The following is a 25842-nucleotide window of genomic DNA, read 5'->3' on the forward strand; positions in this document are numbered from 1 at the left end:
ACAGAGATAGTGCTCAATAATTGTTACCCCACAGAGATAGTGCTCAATAATTGTTACCCCACAGAGATAGTGCTCAATAATTGTTACCCCACAGAGATAGTGCTCAATAATTGTTACCCCACAGACATAGTGCTCAATAATTGTTACCCCACAGAGATAGTGCTCATTAATTGTTATCCCACAGAGTTAGTTATTACTAATTGTTACCTGGCACAGCTAGTACTCACTAATTGTTACCCCGCAGAGATAGTGCTCAATAATTGCTACCCCACAGAGATAGTACTCACTAATTGTTACCCCACAGAGATAGTGCTCAATAATTGTTACCCCACAGAGATAGTGCTCAATAATTGCTACCCCACAGAGATAGAGCTCAATAATTGTTACCCCACAGAGATAGTGCTCAATAATTGTTACCCCACAGAGATAGTGCTCAATAATTGTTACCCCACAGAGATAGTGCTCAATAATTGTTATCCCACAGAGTTAGTTATTACTAATTGTTACCTGGCACAGCTAGTACTCACTAATTGTTACCCTGCAGAGCTAGTGCTCATTAATTGTTATCCCACAGAGTTAGTTATTACTAATTGTTACCTGGCACAGCTAGTACTCACTAATTGTTACCCCGCAGAGATAGTGCTCAATAATTGCTACCCCACAGAGATAGTGCTCAATAATTGTTACCCCACAGAGATAGTGCTCAATAATTGTTATCCCACAGAGATAGTGCTCAATAATTGTTACCCCACAGAGATATTGCTCAATAATTGTTACCCCACAGAGATAGTGCTCAATAATTGTTACCCCACAGAGATAGTGCTCAATAATTGTTACCCCACAGAGATAGTGCTCAATAATTGTTACCCCACAGAGATAGTGCTCAATAATTGTTACCCCACAGAGATAGTGCTCATTAATTGTTATCCCACAGAGTTAGTTATTACTAATTGTTACCTGGCACAGCTAGTACTCACTAATTGTTACCCCGCAGAGATAGTGCTCAATAATTGCTACCCCACAGAGATAGTGCTCAATAATTGTTACCCCACAGAGATAGTGCTCAATAATTGTTACCCCACAGAGATAGTGCTCAATAATTGTTACCCCACAAAGATAGTGCTCAATAATTGTTACCCCGCAGAGATAGTGCTCAATAATTGTTACCCCACAGAGTTAGTTATTACTAATTGTTACCTGGAGCAGCTAGTACTCCCGAATTGTTATCCCACAGAGCTAATACTCACTGATTGTTACCTGTCACAGCTAGTACTCACTAATTGTTACCTGACACAGCTAGTACTCACTAATTGTTACCCCGCAGAGATAGTGCTCAATAATTGCTACCCCACAGAGATAGTGCTCAATAATTGTTACCCCACAGAGATAGTGCTCAATAATTGTTACCCCACAGAGATAGTGCTCAATAATTGTTACCCCACAGAGATAGTGCTCAATAATTGTTACCCCGCAGAGATAGTGCTCAATAATTGTTACCCCACAGAGTTAGTTATTACTAATTGTTACCTGGAGCAGCTAGTACTCCCGAATTGTTATCCCACAGAGCTAATACTCACTGATTGTTACCTGTCACAGCTAGTACTCACTAATTGTTACCTGACACAGCTAGTACTCACTAATTGTTACCCCACAGAGCTAGTGCTCATTAATTCTTACCCCGCAGAGTTAGTAATTACTAATTGTTACCTGGCACACCTAGTCCTCACAAGTTGTTATCCTACAGAGCTAATAATACTCACTAATTGTTACCTGACACAGCTAGTTCTTACTAATTGTTACCTAGTACAGCTAGTACTCACTAATTACAACCCGGCACTACTAGCACTCACTAATTGTTACCACGCTGAAGTAATTGTTACCTGGCACAGCTAGTTCTCACCAATTGTTACCTAGTACAGCTAGTACGCACTAATTACAACCCGGCACCACTAGCACTCACTAATTGAAACCCAGCACTGATAGTACTCAGTAATTGTTATCTGGCATAGTTTGTACTCACTAATTACAACCCAACACTATGAGCACTCACTAATTGAAGCCCAGCAGTGCTAATACTCACTAATTGTTACCTGGCACAGATAGTACACTAATTGTTACCTGGCACTTCTCGTATTTATTAATTGGTACCCAAAACACCTAATGCTCATTAATAGACTAATTATTACCTGACACTAATAGTACTCATTAATAATGTAAATAAAAGTGAATACAAATAGAGAAAAATATTGTCAGAGGTCAGAGATCTTCATATGCCTACTCTAGGTTGACTACTGACTGCATTAACTTACAAGATAGTGTGTACTTACCTGTAAAGAGTCATCAGGATTACTGTGCTTTATTTCACGATCACGTGTATTATTTTTATCCATTCTTTCATGCAGTTAGTCTTCTGCCTCTTTTGCTATTTCTTTGTGTCTATCACAGAATTTCTGTCCTGGGCTTTTTTATTCCTTCTCCGCATAAAATGCTTATTTGATTTACTATCCTCTGTTTGGCAACATCTTCTTTGATTAAAAAAGCTTCCCATCATTGTAAGAGGAATTACTATGGTTGCCCTAGTATTTTTCAATGTTGGCTTTTCCATTGTTTTAAGTTATGTCTGTATGTCCATCTCCTTCTTTGGCATCACCGAAAGAATGGAGTATAGCAACAACACGTTTGTCTAACAGTGTTTAATGTAAGATTCCCAATTTTATTAATCAATTAGGCATGTTTGACATGGTCGGGTTGAGCACCCATTGTACTTTTCCAAACATAGCAATAGTTTCAAACAGCTATGTGCAAAGACAAGGCCATATGCAAATAGAGTAGACGAGGTCTCCATAGACCCAATTCAAATGACTAAAGATATCATTACCACTTAACTGGACATGTATGTTTGGAAGCTAATAAATTTGCACAGGGACCTGATCCATGAGTCTACGGTCAAAAACTCAAAATATACCATACCTCTTCCATTGGGTTGGAGTAGATCTAGCCCTTGAAGCTCTGTTCGATGCAAACATTCTTTAGCTTTTCCATCCAAAACAGAAATAGCCATCTATTATTGAATCAGAATTTAAAACAGTGGCCAAAATGTGGTAATTCTGTCTCTTTTACTTAGAGAGATATATATTTTATTATTTAATTGACAACATGAACCACAATGATTGTCATATTTGAATGAGCATCTCAGTAAGTGATAGTAAACTCAAGTATTACTGTACTTTTTCAGCCCACTGACAATGACAACTTGTTTTCAAGTTTCTGAGATGCTAACTCAAGAGGAAACACCAATATAACCTAAAAATAGGGGCATAATTAACACACTTTGGCAAGGTCTCTATTTTCTGATTCATTAACAGATGGATTTCTTTACATTTTGCTTCTTTAAGGGAGAATTTCCATTTACAACAAAAATAAGAAAATGGTTATTATGGTGAAATACAAGATATTTTGTAATTTATATATTGCATATAAAAGCCTTATATGGTGACATTTAGAATATTTTGAGCTATAGAGTAACTGTCGTTTTAACTTTTATTTTATAAATCAAGTTGGGACTGATAGGATTCTATGGAAAGGGAAGGAAGGAGCAAATGCCAGAGTTCTTCCCTCCTCCTCCCATCTTCATAGAATTTTATCAGTACCAACTGTCATTCCATTCTTCACTAAAAACTAATTTTATTTATAAAGTGAGATTTTTAAAAATGAACGATCTGTCCAAGAAGAGAAATAAGCAATTTGTTCTGATGAAATATACTACAAAGTTGTTTATTATTATTATTGTTATTGTTATTGTTATTCTTATTATTATTATTATTATTATTTATTTATATAGCGCCATTAATTCCATGGTGCTGCACATGAGTAGGGGGGTTACATACAAAGTATTATCATGTGTACTATTGATTTATGAAATAAAAGTTAAAATGACAGTTATTCTTTAATAGCGATTATCATCACTTCATGTCCTAGAGATCAGTGGTTGGAGAGCCTCTACGAGATAGGTTCTTCTTCTGGTGGACCTGCCATGTCCAATTAAATAAAAAGACCACTGTGTAATGATTCAATTCCCTTTTGGTGATGCTAGAAGGAAATTGGGGCACTGCTTGCCAGTTTCCATCATATATACCAACTGATATTTGAGGACAACCAATTTAAAATAAAGAATATTAATTATATCTCTGCATGGTCATAGAAATGTTACTTATTCTTTTTAGTTCTATACACAGTGTCTGACCTGGTTATAATAACGTCTACTCCCGCACATCCTATTCCACACAGTTGTTTATTCTAGTTTTCCAATGCACAGGTAATCTGTAGGAGCCGTACATAGTGTTGTAGGTAGGAAGCAGAAAAGGCTTTGCATAGAACATGCAACCATTACTTATACTCAGCATACAAAATAGCAGGTCCTGTATCTGAAGACTCTTTTTTTTTCTTGCACAAAAATTGTGGAATTTTATCCTTCTTAATGCATAGCATAAAATCGTCAGCACAATTGGAGCACAATTCACCATATACCGTAATTTAACACAAATGGATTTTGGGTTGGATTTGCTACAGGCTTGTAGAGTGCTCCATAGCAGAATTATTCAACTATGTCTAATTTTAGGCCGCTTTCTTATTTCAGTCTGAGTATGGATTGGGATATCTGTACTGGCCTCGGGTCTTCGGACTCAAACTCAACACATCATAGTAGGCATACAAGAGGCTCATGATATCAGGTCAGGAAACCCACTGCCAGACCAGACATCACGGTCTATCCTCAGACTGTGAATGCTGGATGTGTGAAAGCCATGTTACCCTGAGTACAGGATGCTGAAGGTCATTACATTTTGGTCACAATTTGCAGAGAATATTTCATTGTCAGTCTTATCTACAGAAAGAGCCGGATTCTTAAAATCTCTTATACTGTATATATACTTGTAGTGATTTGACTAATAATCTTATGTTTCAAACAAACCATGAAATTACAAAAGTTTTGATATATTCACATAGTTCCACATTCAAATTTTTGCTCTAAGGAGAAGTTTCCTTTAGATATTATTAAATAATATAATATATAATATCATAAAAGTTATGCTATGGGATGTTTTCTAGGCAAAAACACTTTTTCTACAGTAGACTTGAATTCAGAAACTAGTATTAATCTGAGTATAAGAAAGTAGGAGATGGAATAACAAATATGTTATGAAGACTGCACAAAACACTAAATGTTCATATCTTTATTTTGAGACTATAATTTACATAGTCTTCCCAATATTAAACACTTACAGCTTTTGTGTCACTCCCTGAAGGCCTTTGAGTTGAATGTTCACCTGGTCCTCTTTTCATATAGACTTCTTCCACTTTTGCTTTAAGTATCATTAAGCCTGCTATCAGATTCTCTGTGGCTTCCATCACCGATGAGGCTAGCTCATCCGAAGGGGCCTTAGAGAGAAGAGACAATATATTGACGTTCCTGTTGGCCATGAATAAAGCATAACCTGCCAAAATAAACATGTAGGCCACTTCATAAGCTTGTTTTAACCTTGATAGAATATAAATGTTAAATCTTATGGGCCATCTCTGCATTGTTGGACCTTTTCTATATTTAGGATTGAAAAGTCTGTGGGGTTCAGGGAGATGTCTGTGCAACCTGAGAATCCTCAACACACTAGCGGTGAGCTGATCTTTCGTACATGGTCAATATATTGATGTAATGTAAAATAAATGTTAATGTTGTGCACTCCATTTTGATCAACATGATTGCTAGTTACGCCCCTGCTCATAATGAAATGCTTTTAATCTAGCAACACACAGAGATATGACATATACCATGTCCAAGCCAACTATCCTACCTGCTCAACATGCTTCTTCTCCGTCTGCTCACTATCTTCATTCTGCGTAGATGTTGCCACCTTACTGGTTCCCCTTCCTGGAGTTTCCATCAGTAAGTTTATTTCTTTCTTACATCTTTCACATTGATGTCCTTGCTCTTTCTCATGCTCTCTTAACATTGAAGAAACCATAGCCTTTTGTCTTCTATGGATCTTCTCCTGTGGCTTTTCCTTGATAGAACTTTCTTCTGGAATTTTTAGGTGGACATCTTTTTTCTGCTGATCTACAAGTGTTATATTTCTGGCGCTGTTGTCATTTACTGATATATTCTTGCTTTCTTCTTGCCTACTAATGCTGAACATCATTCCCCGATTGTCAAAGGCTTCTTTGATATTCTTGTTATCTGATTCCTCTTGCACTTTCATACATTCTAGGCTAGAGACAAGCTGTACCATATGGAGCATTCATGTTATTATCTTATATACAGATATTGCTATGAGGCATTATTACTATCATTGAATGAATGATGCAGCAGCCTCTTACCTCAGCTTTAAACTGCTCTAAATTGAGCTGATCTTTTGGTGTCATAGGTTGTAGTAGTTGAATGAGATAAGACACGGGATCACTTCCTTCTACGACTGGCTCTTGCATTTGCTGACCACTACGATCATCCCTATTCACCTATAACATTTTAGAAGTATAGTAAGAAAGTTGATTAAGTATTGATCAGTTTGAAATGAAATTGAGTAGGTAGGAACTTACATGCAAGTGAGATGCATTACAAAAATCAAAATAGTTTCCCACACTCGTGTTAGATCATGACACATCATCTTGATTAACACTGGTCACTTTCTATTCTTTTAGGAAGGAAATGCGGTATAACTATGAGAATGATGGCCTTCATTATGATTGTGAAGATTTGGAACCGTGCACGTGTTCACAATGATCATAAGAAAGGGAAATGGGTCCAATGTGAGCAACGCATTTTATAAGGGTATATAGTAGCTGAATAGGCCGCCTTTCAGGTATATATGCATGCATCAGTTTCCAAAGAATTTTCACTAATGCCTTTTAGGTGATTGCAGTACGACAAATTTGCTATTGATAACATGCCAACAAATAAACATCTACATTGTTTTATAAACCTCTTTTGACTATAGCTTTATTTTAAAGAGAATCAGTCACCAGGTTTTTGATGTGTTATCTGAGAGCAGCATGATGTAAGGACAGAGACACTGATTCCAGTGTTGTGTCCCTCACTGGGCTGTTTTGTATAGTTTTGATATAATATCTGTTTTCTCTGCTTCAGATCTAGCAGTTCTCTGAATGCTGAGCTCTACATAACCCCGCCCACACCACTGATTGACAGCTTTCTGTGTACACTGGGCATTATTATAAAGCTGCTAATCAATGGTGGGGTAGGGGTTACACAGAGCAGGAGGACTACATGGTACAAATCATCTAGTCCTCTAGTGATAATCTGCTGCTTATCATACACTTATTTTTTTTTAAACAAAAGCAAGCAGTCCAGTAAGTAACAGATCACTGGAATCAGGGTTTCTGTCTCTACATTATGATTACATTGCAAAGATTTCCTTTAAAATCATGAATTCACAGCCAATTCTGTTTTGATTTTCATGTGAAAAGCATCCATACATTCTTAATTTCATTTCCTAATACTGTTAATGGTTTTTGAAAAATGTACTCACCCCTCTAGATAACTCCTGGATGAGCTCACTCAGTTCCAACTCCTGCTTTAACTGAACTTGTACGAGGAGTCTCTCTGCACAGTCACCCCAAGTCACCATTTCACGATTATCCAACAAACATGTCTTTGTCACCGTCATGGCAAGGAGGAAAAGTTGTCGTAAGGGGTTTCGTTCTACTTTTGTTTCAGAAACTGGAAAAGTAGACAAAACCTTTTCAATAAATACACCCTGCAACTTATTTCTAATTTAAATGAAAATTATTATTCAGGTATTTGACAGGTCGCAGTTCTAATTACCAGCTTACCTTATCAGCCTTGCTGTGAAAATATGTCATGCAAATACACCATTCTTACCTATATTACACCATGTATTTAATTTTACTGATGAAACCAAAGCTGTTACATGAGCTCTTACCCTCTTTTAAGGGGTCCATATTTTCTTTGGATGGATTGTGTAGCAAGTTAGATGAGGGCTCCTGTAGTTCCTCGTGGCTGCAGCTTTGCAAGAGGTGAAATAAGAGGTCTCTTGCATCTTCTTGCCTCTTAAGCAAAGACAAGATTTTGTCCTCCTGTAAAAAGACGTGTAATAAAATACAATAGCTAATAAAGCTGGCTATATAGATCTAACTGATATACAAATAAATGACTGATTGGTTATCAAACTTTACTTATAGTCAATACAAAGCTAAATACTTATAACCAAGTATGATTAAAAGTCAATAAACACAGCAAACACTACAAGAAAAAATATATTTTTTGTAGATTGGTATCATGGAACATCAAACTATAGCTTAAAGAGAACCTTTTACCAGTTTGAGCATGTTAAACTGGCACCATAAAGAATAGTGGTTACAGAGTTGAAGAAAACATACTTTTTATTTCTTAATTTCTCCACCATTACAGAGATGTTAGCTTGTAAAGTTTAGGTAATAATTGATGTTATAGTTCAACTGAGCATTATCAGAGATTTGCTTCTGTGGGTGTGTACTTGTTCCCCTGCATGAAGCTGATTAATCGTAAGCAGACAGCGTCAAGCAGGAGAAAAAAAAAAGAACACACCCTCCTCTCCTCACTAATCTCTGAACATACTATGTAGAGATACAAGAGAAAAACTCATAAACAAAAACAAACTAAGAGAACATACTCCTGGCATAATGTATATCACACCTAGATGTCTCTGTTTGTTAAATAGGACCTAAATTCAGATCCATCGCCAAAGCAATATAAGAAGGGGTGGAAAAACCACTAAAATGCGACTACAGATCCAGTGTAAAAATAGAATATCTTTATTGAGACAAGTATACAGTACAGGACAAAGACAGTGTGGAATAGTGCATAAAAACAACCCACGCAGTATGAACTGCAGAACAGATCCAACTCAGGAACTCATCATATTATATTCCAAAATGGAACAAATATATATATAAGAAATGCATCTGTGGTACACCTAAATACCTTCATGCGTCATATAAAGCCCCATAAGTTATATATATAACTAATAAGGCCCACCTTAACAGCATGTCACAGCATCAGTGTGAGCCCATGAATCACTATAACATAAATACCAAGGGAGCGCTACAAGAGAAGGTCCAAATATATATATAGAATATAGGTTCCTGCATAATCCCACCATACCGAGATGAATGTCATATAGCTCTGGCCATAGTCCCAGTCCAGATAGTACTTAGCTCAATTACCACTCATTCAAAAATTCAAATCTCACCAAAATAAGTCGGTAGGTCGGAGAGTCCTGGGGAGGGTCCGTGCGTCTGCCCCGACGCGCGTTTCGGATGCTCGTCCTTCGTCAGGGGACGTGATAAACAGCGAGACCGGGGGGTTTAAAAAGGCCGTGGACCGGAAGTCCGACCGGAAGTGACGCATCCGCAGTCATGACGACCAGGGATGTGAGGCGGCGCCAGCGTCTATCAGTGCGCGCCACGGCATACAACGACACCATGGCAACGCACCGATCGCAGACACCAGAGGCCGCGTCACAGCCCCAGACCATGACACGCATGCGTGCTGGTCAGGACCGATCATGTGGGTCAAACTGGAATCCATAACAATTAGCACCGGGAATGTTTCTACTCATATAAAGGACATAGTGTTTGGACAAGAAATAGAGATAATCAGAATCGATGAATCAGTTTGAAAATACTAGGGGGCATATAGAAAATAATAAATGGCCGTTTATATGTATTCTAGTAAATATATCAATAGCAGCATACATATACTTTAGCCCATTAATTACACATACCATATACAGAGTGGCCCTATGCACATATGTACTCTAATAAACATATCAATAACAATATATATATAGTATAGGGCCACATTAACCACATATATCATATAAGGCACACCAATATATATGTTATCAATACTAAATAATGTTTGCCTGTGTACAAATTGCTATGCTATCACTTTAAGGATGAATATACCATAAATAGTATACACTGTGCCAGCCACAAACAAATAAAGCATATAGTATATAATGAAACAGGCAGGTTCATAGATCCATCCCATTTCCCTTCCATTAGATGCCAATAGTACAGTAAATATTGATCCCATATATAAAGGGGAAAAAAATACAAATGTCCCTGCAAAAAACTGCTTAATCAACCCATGAATTGCCTCTAGTGGTTCATTGGTTATCATGAGACACTACTTTTACAAGTACAACAGGGATAAACATATATAATGGATTGTAGATATAACATGTTGATATATGGCCCTCGTAGATCAGGATGTAAAAGGTCCACGGATCCGGCTCCCGATGTAACACAGCATAATAAACTAAAGGCCTAAAAATAAGAAATATAAAATAAAATAAAAATTAATGACAGCCAGATAAAAACAATCACACTAACATGGATTGCTAAATGCACAGAATGGTACAGCCAGTGGGTGATCATAGAAAAGACGCAAAATTAAGGCATTCATTTAACCCATTCGGATGGACCGTATTTAAGGTCCATATCCATCTTGCCTCACACTGGGCTAAACGTAGTGAAAGTCTACCTCCCCGAATACCGAAGTTCAAACTATCCCTTTGACTCTGAATAATTTGCTATCACACTGGTGGTGTAACTTAAAGTGCTTAGGTATGGTTTTAAGCATTGAAACATCATTTTCATTCGCCGCAGCCTGTATACCCAACACGTGCTCCCTGACCCTAACTTTCAGTTGACGTGTGGTCAATCCCACATAGATCAGGGAGCACGGACAGGTGGCGTAGTATATCACATATGTGATATTTTAGTTTATTATGCTGTGTTACATCGGGAGCCGGATCCGTGGACCTTTTACATCCTGATCTACGAGGGCCATATATCAACATGTTATATCTACAATCCATTATATATGTTTATCCCTGTTGTACTTGTAAAAGTAGTGTCTCATGATAACCAATGAACCACTAGAGGCAATTCATGGGTTGATTAAGCAGTTTTTTGCAGGGACATTTGTATTTTTTTCCCCTTTATATATGGGATCAATATTTACTGTACTATTGGCATCTAATGGAAGGGAAATGGGATGGATCTATGAACCTGCCTGTTTCATTATATACTATATGCTTTATTTGTTTGTGGCTGGCACAGTGTATACTATTTATGGTATATTCATCCTTAAAGTGATAGCATAGCAATTTGTACACAGGCAAACATTATTTAGTATTGATAACATATATATTGGTGTGCCTTATATGATATATGTGGTTAATGTGGCCCTATACTATATATATATATTGTTATTGATATTTTTATTAGAGTACATATGTGCATAGGGCCACTCTGTATATGGTATGTGTAATTAATGGGCTAAAGTATATGTATGCTGCTATTGATATATTTACTAGAATACATATAAACGGCCATTTATTATATTCTATATGCCCCCTAGTATTTTCAAACTGATTCATCGATTCTGATTATCTCTATTTCTTGTCCAAACACTATGTCCTTTATATGAGTAGAAACATTCCCGGTGCTAATTGTTATGGATTCCAGTTTGACCCACATGATCGGTCCTGACCAGCACGTATGTGTGTCATGGTCTGGGGCTGTGACGCGGCCTCTGGCGTCTGCGATCGGTGCGTTGCCATGGTGTCGTTGTATGCCGTGGCGCGCACTGATAGACGCTGGCGCCGCCTCACATCCCTGGTCGTCATGACTGCGGATGCGTCACTTCCGGTCGGACTTCCGGTCCACGGCCTTTTTAAACCCCCCGGTCTCGCTGTTTACCACGCCCCCTGACGAAGGACGAGCATCCGAAACGCGCGTCGGGGCAGACGCACGGACCCTCCCCAGGACTCTCTGACCTACCGACTTATTTTGGTGAGATTTGAATTTTTGAATGAGTGGTAATTGAGCTAAGTACTATCTGGACTGGGACTATGGCCAGAGCTATATGACATTCATCTCGGTATTGTGGGATTATGCAGGAACCTATATTCTATATATATTTGGACCTTCTCTTGTAGCGCTCCCTTGGTATTTATGTTATAGTGATTCATGGGCTCACACTGATGCTGTGACATGCTGTTAAGGTGGGCCTTATTAGTTATATATATAACTTATGGGGCTTTATATGGCGCATGAAGGTATTTAGGTGTACCACAGATGCATTTCTTATATATATATTTGTTCCATTTTGGAATATAATATGATGAGTTCCTGAGTTGGGTCTGTTCTGCAGTTCATACTGCGTGGGTTGTTTTTATGCACTATTCCACACTGTCTTTGTCCTGTACTGTATACTTGTCTCAATAAAGATATTCTATTTTTACACTGGATCTGTAGTCGCATTTTAGTGGTTTTTCCACCCCTTCTTATATGTAGAGATACAGTAGAGCTGAGTTATGTATCATTACAAACCCTCCCATATTGCATCTCACAGTGCTGTCAGCTCTCTCCCTCCACACTGACTGCTGTTAAGGCCCCGTTACACATAACGATGTCCCAGCGATCCCACCAACGATCCGACATGGATGGGATCGCTGGGACATCGCTAGGCTGATCGCGGATGAGCTGTCACAAGACAGCCCCTCCAGCGATCAGCACCAGCGAGCAAGCTAGTTTCCAATGTAAACATTGGGTATCCAGGAGCCGCGGCTCTTGGATACCCGCTGTTTACCTTGAAAACCGGCGTACATGCTGGTTTCCAAGGTAAACATCGGGTATCTAAGAGCCGCGTGCCTCCTGGATACCCACTGTTTACCTTGGAAACCAGCGTGTACGCCGGTTTCCAAGGTAAACAGCGGGTATCCAAGAGGTGTGGCTCCTGGATACCCGATGTTTACATTAGAAACCAGTGTCCAGCGTCGCAGGGGGGGCCGGTCGCTGATCCCCATCACACACAGCGATCTCGCTGGCGAGATCGCTGTGGCGTCACAAAATCAGCGATCTCGCTAGTGAGATCGCTGTGCGTGATGGGCCTTTAGAGGAGATCTGGATCTCCGGTGGATAGATCATCAATATATTCTGACCAGACAACTCTTTAACCCCGTTACTCCCAAGGGTGGTGTACATGTTAATGCCCGGGCCAATTTTTACAATTCTGACCACTGTCCCTTTATGAGGTAACAATTCTGGAACACTTCCATGGATCCCGGTGATTCTCACGTTGTTTTCTCGTGACATATTATACTTCATGTTATTGGTAAACTTTCATTCATATAACTTGCGCTTATTTGTGAAAAAAATGGAAATTTGGGAAAAATTTTGAAAATTTCACAGTTATGGTGCTCAAAAAACTTAATAAGTAACATTTCCCACATGTTTACTTTACATCAGCACAATTTGGGAACCAAAATTTTTTTTGTTAGGAAGTTAAAAGGGTTAAAAGTTGACCAGCGATTTCTCATTTTTACAACAGCATTTTATTTTTAGGGACCACATCACATTTGAAGTCACTTTAGGAGTCTATATGATAGAAAATACCCAAAAGTGACACCATTCCAAAAAGAAAATGCACCCCTCAAGGTACTCAAAACCAGATTCAAGAAGTTTATTAACCCTTCAGGTGCTTCACAGGAATTTTTTTAATGTTTAAAAAAAATGAACATTTAACTTTTTTCACAAAAAAATTACTTCAGGTTCAAATTTTTATTTTACCAAGGGTAACAGGAGAAATTGGACTGCAAAAGTTATTGTGCAATTTGTCCTGAGTACGCTGATACTTGATATGTTGGGGGGAACCACTGTTTCGGCGCACGGCAGTGCTTAGAAGGGAAAGAGCGCCGTTTGACTTTTTCACAGCAAAATTGGCTGGAATTCAGATCGGACGCCATGTCACGTTTGGAGAGCTCCTGATGTGCCCAAACAGTGAAGACCCCCACAAGTGACCCCATTTTGGAAACTAGACACCCAAGGAAGTTATCTAGATATGTGGTGAGCACTTTGAACCCCCCAAGGGCTTCACAGAAGTTTATAACGTACAGCCGTACAATTAAAAAATCATATTTTTTCCACAAAAATGATCTTTTCACTCACAATTTTTATTTTCCTAAGGGTAACAGGACCCCAAAGCTATTGTGCAATTTGTCCTGAGTACACTGATACCCCACATGTGGGGGTAAACCACTATTTGGGCGCATGGCAGAGCTCGGAAGGGAAGCAGCGCCATTTGACTTTTTTGGCTGGAATTGAGATCGGACGCCATGTCGCATTTGGAGAGCCCCTGATGTGCCAGAACAGTGGAAACCCCCCAATTCTAACTCCAACCCTAACCCCAACACACCCCTAACCCTAATCTCAGCCCTAACCCTAGCCCTAACCCTAATGGGAAAATGGAAATAAATACATTTTTTTATTTTATTTTATTATTTTTCCCTAACTAAGGAGGTGATAAAGGGGGGCTTGATTTACTATTTATGGCGGTTTTTATGTTTGGCAGCTGTCGCACGCTAAAAGACACTTTTTACTGTAAAAATAGTTTTTGCATCACATTTTGAGAGCTATAATTTTTCCATATTTTGACCCACTGAGTTATATGAGACCTTATTTTTTGTGGGACAAGTTGATGTTTCTATTGGTACCATTTTGGGGCATGTGAAATGTTTTGATCGCTTTTTATTCCGATTTTTGGGATGCAGAATGAACAAAAATCAGTATTTCAAGAATTTCTTTTTGGGGGTGCGCTTACACCGTTCCGCATGTGGTAAAATTGATAAAGCGGTTTTATTCATCGGGTCAGGACAGTTACAGCGATAGCTCATTTATGTCTTTTTTTATGTTTTGGCGCTTTTATGCAATGAAAACAATTTTATATAAAAAGTAATTATTTTTGCATCGCTTTATTCTGCGAGCTATAACTTTTTATTTTTTTGCTGATGACGCTGTGTGGCAGCTCGTTTTTTGTGGGACAAGATGATGTTTTCAGCGGTACCATGGTCATTGGTACCATGGTTATTTATATGCGTCTTTTTGATCGCGCGTTATTGCACTTTTTGTTCGGCGGTATGATTATGAAGCATTATTTTTTGCTTCGTTTTTTATTTTTATCTTTTAAGGGGTTCAATAAAGGGGTTAACAAGTGGGACAGTGTTATAGGGCGGGTCATTACGGACACGGCGATACCAAATATGTGTACTTTTATTGTTTGTTTTTTTTATTTTCAAAAAATGAATTTATTAGGGAATTTTTTTTTTTAATTTATTTAGCGATTTGTTTATAAATTATTTTTACACTCTTTTTTTTTTTTACTTTATTACATTGTCCTGGGGGGGACATTATTGTAATATGTCAGATTGCTGATCTGACACCTTCCACAGCAGTGTGTCAGATCGGCGATCTGCAGGCACTGCTGGAGGCTTTCTCATGCTTGCTCCCTGCAGGCCCCCGAAGGTCCCCGCCGCCATATTGGATCCGTGGACCTGCAGGGAAGGAGGCTCCCACAGCAGCGCAGCACATTGTGCTGCTGCGGGTGTCTCAGGGAAGCACGGAGGGAGCCCCCTCCCTGCCGATGCTTCCCTGATCCTCCGGTACATTACATGTTTGATCGCAGTGTGTCGGGGGTTAATGTGCCAGGGCGGTCCGTGACCACCCCTGACACATAGTGCTGGATGTCAGCTGTGATAATCAACTGACACCCGGCCGCAATCAGCGGCGCTCCCCGCAGGGGGCGCCGCTGATCGCTATGACGTACTATTCCATCCTTGGGACTTAGGGCCCAGGTCACATGGACGGAATAGTACGTCTAATATAGGAAAGGGGTTAAAACACATTGAAAATAAGAGTGTGCCAAAATTTCTCCAGAATGATGTGAGAAAGAGTCAGAAACTATATTGCTGCTAAAGGTGGTTCTACAAGCTACTGATTCCTGGGGTGTACTTAATTTTTCGCACACTGCTGCTTTTTTGCATAGTTACTATTATATCAATAATTACTTGATGTAATTTGCTATGTGTTGTTGTATTTTTCTAATTTTAAGATTTTCTGTGAAGAATATAGGAGATATATTTTAATGTCAATCACTATCCTATTTGGCATGGAATTATACAAACCCCTTCAGTGCATCTATAAAAGAGTACCTAGCAGCAGCACAAGAGGGGTAAAGTGTCCAAAGACTGTCAGTGACAGGTCTCACAACTTTGGAGCAGTTCAGCTCAGAACAAAAGGCTTGCTTGCCATGTGGATATCATGAGGTCTAAACTGCTTTGTTGAGTCAGCTACGATTTCATAAGGAGAATAAGGACTTATTTTATGTCCTGGTCACACACCAGTTACATTTTCATGATCTATGGATCGGACTGAACACTTTCCAGGGTTCACGATCCATTCTAGCACCCAGGGGTATAGAGATACATGGAACAGCTACTAGAAGCCAGGTAGCGACAGCGTGCTTGGTCTTAACATGTAGCAGGGGCCCATCTGGATCTGATAGCACCAGAACCGCCACCCTAAGACAGTCCAGAAAGGAGATATGATCTTTCATAGGTTGTAGGATATTTAGCTACAAACCTCCAGGGGAGGTGATTTAGGTTCAGCCCAGAGGGCAGAAGAGAAGTGACCCAAAGGGGATAAAACTTAATGTAAGGCCATGTGGTCTCTCTCTCTGATGCATGTTGTCCACTTTGAAAGAGAGGTTGTGTTGAGTAACATGCTGTGAAGGACCTAGGTCCCTGCTGGCTACCCATGCCCCCAGTGGCCCAGCGTACACAGGATTAAACATCACCCGTTAATTGACATGATCCATCTGCTTATATCTTATGTCCTCCCACTATTGTATTTGCCTATCTGACCATTGTATACAGTATGTATAACCACTGGGTATATAGGGTATTGGTTAGTGTGCCTTTAAGTCAATTTAATATATAATTTAACATTGTGCTGCTTTTTTACCTCGATCCACATGTCCATTTCTCGTTTTTATTTTCCATGCTAACAGGGCTGGTTTCTGGCCCGATATAGCCCTGTTAACGAACCAGGCATATATCGAACAAGGACCTGGTGGCAGTCCTACCAGGCTGACCAGGCACTATTTTACTGGTGTTCGTGGAAGGGGCCTTTCAGCCTGTGAGGGATTTCTGCAAGTGTGGTGCCAAGTCAGTGACTGCATGGGTCACATCCTCTCATTTCCCGTGCCGCCCTGGGCCCATGTGGACAGGCAGGTGTGGATCCTTCACGCCTTCTAAGGACCATATGTATTTTCTATTGTGTCCTGATCTGTAAAACCATAGAATTCAATGACGATGTGCCTTGTGTTTCCTATAACTGTCTAAGTTTAAATGTCAATTTATTCGTACTACCCTACATGTGGACACCTTTGTGTAGAGCAGTGGGACTGAAGCAGATTGATTTATGAGTAAAAATGAGTCCAGTGGCTAGTCTTAGTGATTGACAGTTATCTATGTAGACATATTTATGCCTTCAATAATTTAAGAATACCTCCTGTCACGTCAAATTTTTATACCATCATTCCCTATTTTAATAGTAATATAATTTACATTCCAAATTGCCTCTTCGGGTTCTGAATTAGTATTTTATTGGCTGTTAAAGTAAGTGATTAATTTCATTTTTTTCTACAAGACCCACAAAGCAGTTTTTCCTGGATAATCCAAAAAATAAGAATGTGAAAATAAACAAACAATTTGACATTTAAACAGGAAAATACTTCTGGAACATGCAAAGTTTTTACCTCCATTGACATTTTTTTGGGACCATGTTGTTCTTTCTCAAATTTTTGCTTTATCCTTTGGCCTGTTGTAAGCCGAATATGAGCAAGTTCCTCAAAGCAGGGTTCCAAACAAACAGATTTTTCATCCCAGAATCTAGATTAAAATTATTGTGATAATCACAGTGCTAATCTAATCCACTTAATTGCCATTCAATAAATATTTGACTGAGTTTATAGTAAAACAAGTGATTGTTTACATTATAAGATAAAATATAAACTTGTAAAGGTGTAAACATGCAAAATTACACAATTCATATACTGAAGAAGTGTAATTCACCTCTGTTTCCAGTATGGTTCAACCACCAGCAAAGCGGCACTGAAGTTGCATTCCATTTTCACTTTTATTTTCTGGGCAAACAGCAGGAGATACTTGTGAACACTGCAAACTAAGTCACTAGACAGAAAAAAAATCATACTTTTTATAAGCTACACATAGCTCCAAAAAGTCATTCTGCTTGAAAAGGTGGTTCATGCTCAGAAACCCTCCAATGTGGCTGAATTACAACAATTCTGCAAAGATGAGCGGGCCAAAATTCCTCCAGAGTGTTGTAAAAGACACATTGCCAGTGATCTTAAACACTTGATTGCAGTTGTTGCTGCTAAGGCTGGCCCAACCAGTTATTTGCATATTGTGTTAATTGTCCGTCCAATGAATTTTTTGCATACCCTATATTTCTATTGATAGTATGTTGTAAGATTAGATCTTGACAAAGACTCTCTCAGTCGAAACGCGTTGATCTAATTGACGCGTTATACACCTGGCTTCATGTGCTATATTGCAAAAAAAAAATTTTTTATTGAATTGAAATAAAAAGTTAAATTTTAGCTGCCACCTACTCCGCTGGATCCTTCCTTTCTGCAGTTCAATATGTTTGCTTCTAATTGGAACCGTGCTGGGCGTTAGCTGGCGGTGAGGATTCCTCGCAGTGGTGAGCTGATCTTTCCTTTTCTTTTTTTGCCATCAGTGTTTTGGATCAGTGTGTCACCCCTGTGTCCGTTTTTACCATCAGTGTGTCATCAGTGATTTTCATGGATGGATAAATAAATAAATTACAAAGATTCTCCTATACTCTTCAATGCAAAATCTGAACAGCATACAGATGCCATCCATGTGCTGTACGTGTTTTTTTCAGACCCATAGACTTGTATTGATCCTTGTTATCTGTGATACCAGATAAAAATGGACATGTCTCTGTGAGTTCTGCCCAGGCACAGTCTGTGAAAAACAATGGACATGTGAACGGCCCCTCATAGAGGATACTGGATACATGTTGTATCCAGGAAAAACATGGATATAACACACATGTACAACACGGACATGTGAATGAGACTTTAGCTGGAACCTCCCATGTCCATTCGTTAGATTGACAATCTGTCAATTTCAATGTGAACTGTCTGTATAATGCTTAATTTTTCCTGCAATTGAGCTGCAGTGAAATTAAATACTTGTGCCCAGGATTGCAAACAGATTAAGGCCATGTGCAGACATTTAACATTTGGTCAGTATTTTACATCAGTATTTGTAAACCAAAACCAGGATTGGAACAATTAGGCTGAGTTCACACGTGGCGGTTTTTTCGCGTTTCCGTGGCGGTTTTAACCGCGCGATTTTGCAGCGAAAACGTGAAAAATAAGCATCCCATGCATTCCTATGGGATTCCGCAATGCTGTGCTAATGCTGCGTTTTTTACCGCGGCGGAATCGCTTCGCGGTAAAAAACGCAGCATGCTCATTAATTTTGCGGAATCGCGGCGATCCCGCACCCATAGGAATGCATTGTTCTGCTTACTTTCCTCATGTGGCTGTGCACACCATGCGAAAATTAAGCAGAACATTTGCGAATGGTACCCACGGTCCGGAGGAGAGGGGACTGTCCTCCGGGCTTTGGGTACCATATCCCTGTAAAAAATAGAATTTAAAATAAAAAATATTATTATTCTCACCTTCCGACGTCCCGCGCAGCCTTCCCGCCTCTCTCCACGCTCCCGGTCCCAGTAAGCATTTGCGAGCGATGACGTCCGTTCTCAAGGGATCGCGAAGTCTCGCGATCATTCGCGCAACATCATCGCGAATGACCGCGAGACGTTGCGATCCCGCGAGAACAGATGTCATTGCGGTAATTGTCGCAAAGGATTACTGGGATCGGGAGCGTGGAGAGAGGCGGGAAGGCTGCGCAGGACGTCGGAAGGTGAGAATAACAATATTTTTTATTTATTATTATTATTTACATTCTATCTTTTACTATTGATGCCGCATAGGTGGCATCAATAGTAAAACGTTGGTCACACTCGTCAAATACTATGTTTGACGAGTGTGACCAACCTGTCAATCAGTTTTGGATCAGTGTGTCATCAGTGTTTTTCCAGTATTGCAAAAGAAAAAGAAATTACAAAGCTTCTCCTATACTTTGCAGTGTTAAACAGACTGCACACAGATGGTACACGGATGGTACACTGATTCCATCCGTGTGCTGTACATGTTTTACACTGATCCTTAGACCTGTATTAGCCCTTGCTGCCGGTAATAAAGGAAAATGTCTCCATGTGGTTCACACGGACACATTGTTAGGCTATGTGCACACGCTGCGGATTCTGCTGCGGTTCCACTGTGGATTTGGCCTCTGCGGATCCGCAGCAGTTCTGCAGACAATGTACAGTACAATGTAAGTCTATGTGATCTGCTGTGCACATGCTGCGGTTTTTCAACTGCGGAAAAGTTGCAGTTTTGAATCCGCAGAAAGAATTGACATGTCAATTCTTTCTGCGGATTCTGCTGCGGTTTGCCACCTATTCCATTGTTCAGGTGTCAAACCGCAGGGGAAAACCGCAGGCCAATCCGCAGGTAAAACCGCAGGTCATTTTAGCTGTGGTTTTACCTGCGGATCCGTGGTTGTTCGCACTAATTTTATCAATTAACAATCCTTAAAGGAGCTGTCCTACAAACAAAGTTCTGTTTGATCAATAGATAATAGAACACTAAGCATTTTCATAATTGGATGTGTTGCTGTACAGAGATAAACTTATTGTGGTGCCCCTGCTGTGTCCTATGCCCAATTGTGTAGAGGTGGTGTAGCTGCTGGTTGGCACCTGCTGTTTGTATTGATCACACAGTAGGGGGCAGGGTTGACAACCATCCAGAAATTCCAGGACAGTCCATTAAAAAATAGGGCACTTTTTGCCCTGCCTGTAAAAAAATTTAAGACGTCTGTGAATTTTTTTGAAGATGAAGAATTACATTATATTATATATATTTCTTTCCTCATTGTACTAGACTCCTGTGATTTATTGTGGTGAGCTCAAAAGTTATCTGCTGCAGCAGGAAAAGGCTGACAGTAACATCATAAGCTAAAATAGCTCCCACTAGTGACATCTGTAAGGAATATTCGCTTATCCTCCCCTCCTTCTGTGGGATTAATATTAGGAGCACACGGAAACCAGCAGCTAAATCACCTCTACATGGTCGAGCACAAGCAGTTACAAAAGAGGCACCATTATTAGTTTATCTTTGCACAGCATTTTATTAACATATCCAATTGTGAAGATGTTTAATTTTCCATAATCTATCTATTAAGCAGCACTTTTGTTCATAGTGCTGACACCTGGCACCAGATTGGTGGAGTCTGATGTCCATCAACAGATCGGTGGGGATTGACACCAAGCTCCCCCATTGATCAGTCGCTTTAAGCTTAATCAGTGGCCAGATATAAACAGGGAAAGGATCTGGAGCAGCACAGCGCCATATACTGTGTAGTGACTTCTGTCAAGAGCTGCAACTCAGCTCCTATTCACTTCAGTAAAATGGCGGCTGGTGTCACCCTGCTTAACAAGTCCCTCTTTATAAGATTTTACAGATTGTCCAAAGCAAGCCACTTGTTTCAAAAATGAATTACTGTGCTATGAAACTGCTGGATGGCACTGAACCATGTGGATCAGTAATAACCCTGTAGGCTGCACTAATACCAGCTGAGTTGTTTATAGTCATTATTACCTTTGCTGACACTTTTGAATAAGACAATAGACATAAATACTAGTGATGAGCGAACGTGCTCGCCACTACTCGGTACTCGCCCGAGTATCACTGTGCTCGGTGTACTCAGCGAGCACCGAGTATTTCCGGGATTACTCGTCGGGAACTCAGGTCTCCACCCAGCATTTTTGGTGGACTTTAGAGACCCAATCAGGGATTGGGTGCAGGGATTGTCTGCCAGGCCATGAAACGCCAAAGCCATCTTTGTTGTGGTCGTGCAGTGATTGGCTGGCCGCACAGCACCATCAGGGGTATAAGGGACTGGACGCCGCCCTGCTCGGCGCGTTTAGCTCCAGATTGAGAGAGTGTAGGGAGAGCTGCTGCCTTGATAGGGTCAGAATTGGGCATTTCTTAGTGTGGGGTCTACCATCCCAAATACTCACATCCAGCTAAACCAACAGGACTAATTCCGAAGTATACAGGTTCCAGTGTTAGGCAGGCAGGGGAGTGTACGTCGATGTATACACATCAGTGCAAGACCTGCATGCACTGTATGTGTGTATATAGAGCATTGCATATATCATATCTGTGCGTGCTGAAATTTTGGCCAGTTTATGGCTTTTTTCTCTTTTTTGCCTGTCTCTCAGTTTTGTTTAAATACTGCAGTATTTAGTAAAAAAAACCAAACAGGCCACACATTTTTGTTGCGGTATCTTCGTGTCAACTCATATCTGTGCGTGCTGAAATTTTGGCCAGTTTACGGCTGTTTTCTCTTTTTTGCCTGGCTGTCACTTTTGGTTAAATACAGCACTAGTTAGCCCCCCCAAAAAAAAAAACAGGTCACATTTTATAGTGGGGTCTATCTCTGACACACCTCATACATCCATGTGCCAAAAATTGAGGCGTTTTATGCCAAAATTCCCTTTTTTGGGCCGTCTGTTACTCTCGTTATATTCAGCAGTCTTTTGCATCCACCATAAAAAAGAAACATATTTTACAGTGTGGTATATCTGTGACACGCCTCATACGTCTGTGTGATAAAAATTTTGTGGATTTTAGGCCGGTACTCCATTGTTTGCCTGCCTGGTACTCAAGTTATATACAGCACTATGTTGCATTTTCTTTAAAAACAGGCCACATTATACAGTGGGATCTATCTCTGACACGCCTCATACATCCGTGTGCCAAAAATCGAGGCATTTTAGACCCAAATTACCTTTTTTGGGCAGTCTGTCACTCTCGTTATGTACACGCAGTGCCTGGGCTGACAAACATTTCCCCATGGACGGTACATTTTTAAAAAATATACTATGGGCATCATAGACACCCTTGCCAAAAATTGAGTGACTTTTGCATCACGGAATACGTTCACCCTGGTGTTCTACTGGTTGTGGATGATGAGGAGGAGGATAAGGAGGAGGATAACACCAAACAGACCAAATCAGGAAGCAGATACCCATGTGTGGTTGTGAAGAGGTGCATGAGAATACACCTCCACAAAAAAGACAATGTATTTGAGGTTATGTTTCGCTGTTTTCATTTGGTGGTGTACATAAGTCTTGCCCAATTCAGCCCTCGTACATTTTTATAAGAGTCAGCCTCTCAGCGTTGTCAGTTGACAGGCGGATGCACTTATCTGTAATAATCCCATGACAATGGGTATTCGCGATTCCTATAGATTCCCACCCCATCTGCTTTAAGATTGCCATACCCGCCAAATGATGACTCACACACCTTTATTGGATAAATTGGCCACAGCAGCCTTTTATTAACATTTTAACAAAACATTTATAAACAATGTTCCCAAAGGAGGGGCGGTCCTCGAGGCCCAAGAATTGTAACTGCCACAGGTCAATGACCCCATAAACCTTGTCCCCAGGATGAGTTCTGCCTCTAGCCGCTAAGCACCAGCTCAGAGACACTAATAGACTCGACCGGACAATATCCGCCCGAAATACCCACGTATTTCCGCTTCTGTTCCTCAGTGTGACCATTATGTTCCGTTCCACATTAATCCACCCAAGGGGGAGTCCAGGACCTTACAGATCCCCCCCTCCAAACTGCCATTTCCTGGCACCACCAACCTCGAGGACCATTCCCGCCATGCCACCAACACAAATGTTCTGACCCCTCAAACATTTGTGTCCCGCCACACTTTTAAACCTTTCTCGATGCCCTCTTGAATTGCCAAACACCATAAATCCAATCCGATCGCATTCAGATGAATTTCATCCTTCCTCCAATAATCCCATTCGCCCGATTCCAAGTCCATGTGGCGTACTACTATCGCCCCCTTCCTTACCATAAAACGGGACACTGTACGATTTACTTTTATCCTAGCCTTGTTTACACCTCGGACCGATCTCGCCCCGCGCCACACTTTCCTGGGGATGATGTCCGACCAGACCACCAAAAGCTTGGGAAACATGGACCACAGCCTCAACATGTCAAACTCAATATCCCTTATTAAGTCCCTGCACGGTCGCTTTCCCAAATCGTTCCCCCCTAAATGGATAAGCAGCACATCAGGAGTCCGATCTAGGCGAACAAACCTATGAAATTCAGGTAACAGTTGCTTCCACACCATACCCCGCTTACCGATCCACCTCAAGATTGCTAAAGTCCTTGGCACACCAAGCTGCCTTCCAACCGGACGAACGTCAGCTCTCAACGCTGCCCAGAATACAAAAGAATGACCCATGATCCAAACGAGCAGATGTCCCGACTCTGTAACAAAGAAGAAAACAAAAACACCATAACCACATAACTAAACCAAATTAGGGCGTACATATGAACGAAACCTCACCGATTCCCAACGACCAATCCTCCTTACCATGTCCTCCCCCAGTCCCCTCCTTGCCGCCTCCGTAGCCGCCCCAATCTGAAATGAGTGCCCGCTGTACTCCTTTGCTGGAATGCCCCCTCTTTCCAAACAACGCCTGAATATTGTTATGAATTGAATGATAGGAATGAGCCATCTTCATGAACTAACAACGGGTCAGTAACTGATCCCCGTTCTGCCCCGAAATTCCTCATGCAACTCACAGGGCATAAAGGAGACCCGCTCACCTCAAAAAGTACCACTTTACAACCCTGACCTTCCATACCCGTCTTAAAAAATATTTCTAACCGATGCCCATACACGTCCACATCCTGTCTAAGCAGCCCCCCTTTTCTAAAACGGGAAGGGCTCACCAATTCCCCCAACCGAAAGGCCCCAAAAAATGCCAAAAAAAAAGCCAATTTAAACAGAACAACCTCCCCCAGCGAGGTACATACATCTCTCAAGTGTACGCCTAAAATTAACAGTACCTCTTAGGATACCAGACGCCTCTTGTCCGAAACCCTCCAGTTTCTTCTCCATCCCTTTACTGCTTGCAGAACCAAAAATGACTTAGTTAAATCCCGTAACCCCCTAAACTTAAAGCCGAAAGCCAATCCTGACAAAAAATTATTAAGCTTTGGAACCGACCAACCCGATTCCCAACTATGACCCAATAACAATAGCAACTTGCTCTCATCCTCTAAGCCCCCCCTTAACTGTAGCTTCCAATCCTCCCAAACACGCCATGTTTTTGAATAGTGAGACCATGTTCCCGCTGCCAACGACCTGGAAAACAATTCTCTTACTGCCCTGACCGAAGGTTCCATAATTCCATGCCAACCCCGTGGGTTCCGCTTGAGGCGCCAGGTCCTGAAATTGATCCCACTACGAACAAAAAAGAGCTTCAAGAATAGGGTAATTTTCTTTAGGCTGGATCTCGGCCGTTACCCAGAGGTTGAAACTCAAACCTACCCACACCAAGTGCTGCAAAACTTTGACCACGATTTGATTGGAGGATGACAACGAATTTATGGCCCTTAATGCTCCTATCGACTCGCAATTGAAACAAACTTTTCTGTCACGTACCAACTCTCCCCATAACGATAGCGCCACCACTAACGGGAACACCTCGCACACTACCTGATTGGCCAACAACTCCGAAGGCCACTGTTCCACCAACCACATACCGCGAAAGAACATGCTAAAACCTCGCTCACCGGTTGAAATAAGCATGCCCAGTGAGTCAGCCGACACCACTGGCGCAATCCAAATCGACTTCCCGTTGTAAGATTCCAAAAAAGCGCCCAAACTCTCAGGTCACCCTTCAACTTCTTTTTCA

General features: G+C 40.7%; 1 protein-coding gene across 1 annotated transcript in view; it reads right to left on the minus strand.

Moving 5' to 3' along the window:
* Positions 1 to 5138: 5138 nt before the first annotated feature.
* The window catches only part of LOC141092857 (uncharacterized), a 68245-nt gene continuing 47541 nt past the window's right edge, over positions 5139 to 25842 (minus strand). Inside the window, exons 8-15 of the mRNA XM_073579172.1 lie at positions 17991 to 18107; positions 17675 to 17807; positions 7950 to 8103; positions 7536 to 7726; positions 6370 to 6507; positions 5847 to 6272; positions 5281 to 5436; positions 5139 to 5156 (exon numbers count right to left, since the gene is read on the minus strand). Of these exons, the coding sequence (XP_073435273.1) occupies positions 5139 to 5156; positions 5281 to 5436; positions 5847 to 6272; positions 6370 to 6507; positions 7536 to 7726; positions 7950 to 8103; positions 17675 to 17807; positions 17991 to 18107 (1333 nt within the window). The remainder of the gene's footprint in view (positions 5157 to 5280; positions 5437 to 5846; positions 6273 to 6369; positions 6508 to 7535; positions 7727 to 7949; positions 8104 to 17674; positions 17808 to 17990; positions 18108 to 25842) is intronic.

The sequence above is a fragment of the Dendrobates tinctorius genome, unplaced genomic scaffold (assembly GCF_039654945.1).
Source record: "Dendrobates tinctorius isolate UK_male_01 unplaced genomic scaffold, ASM3965494v1 ptg000062l, whole genome shotgun sequence".
Lineage (NCBI taxonomy): Eukaryota > Metazoa > Chordata > Amphibia > Anura > Dendrobatidae > Dendrobates > Dendrobates tinctorius.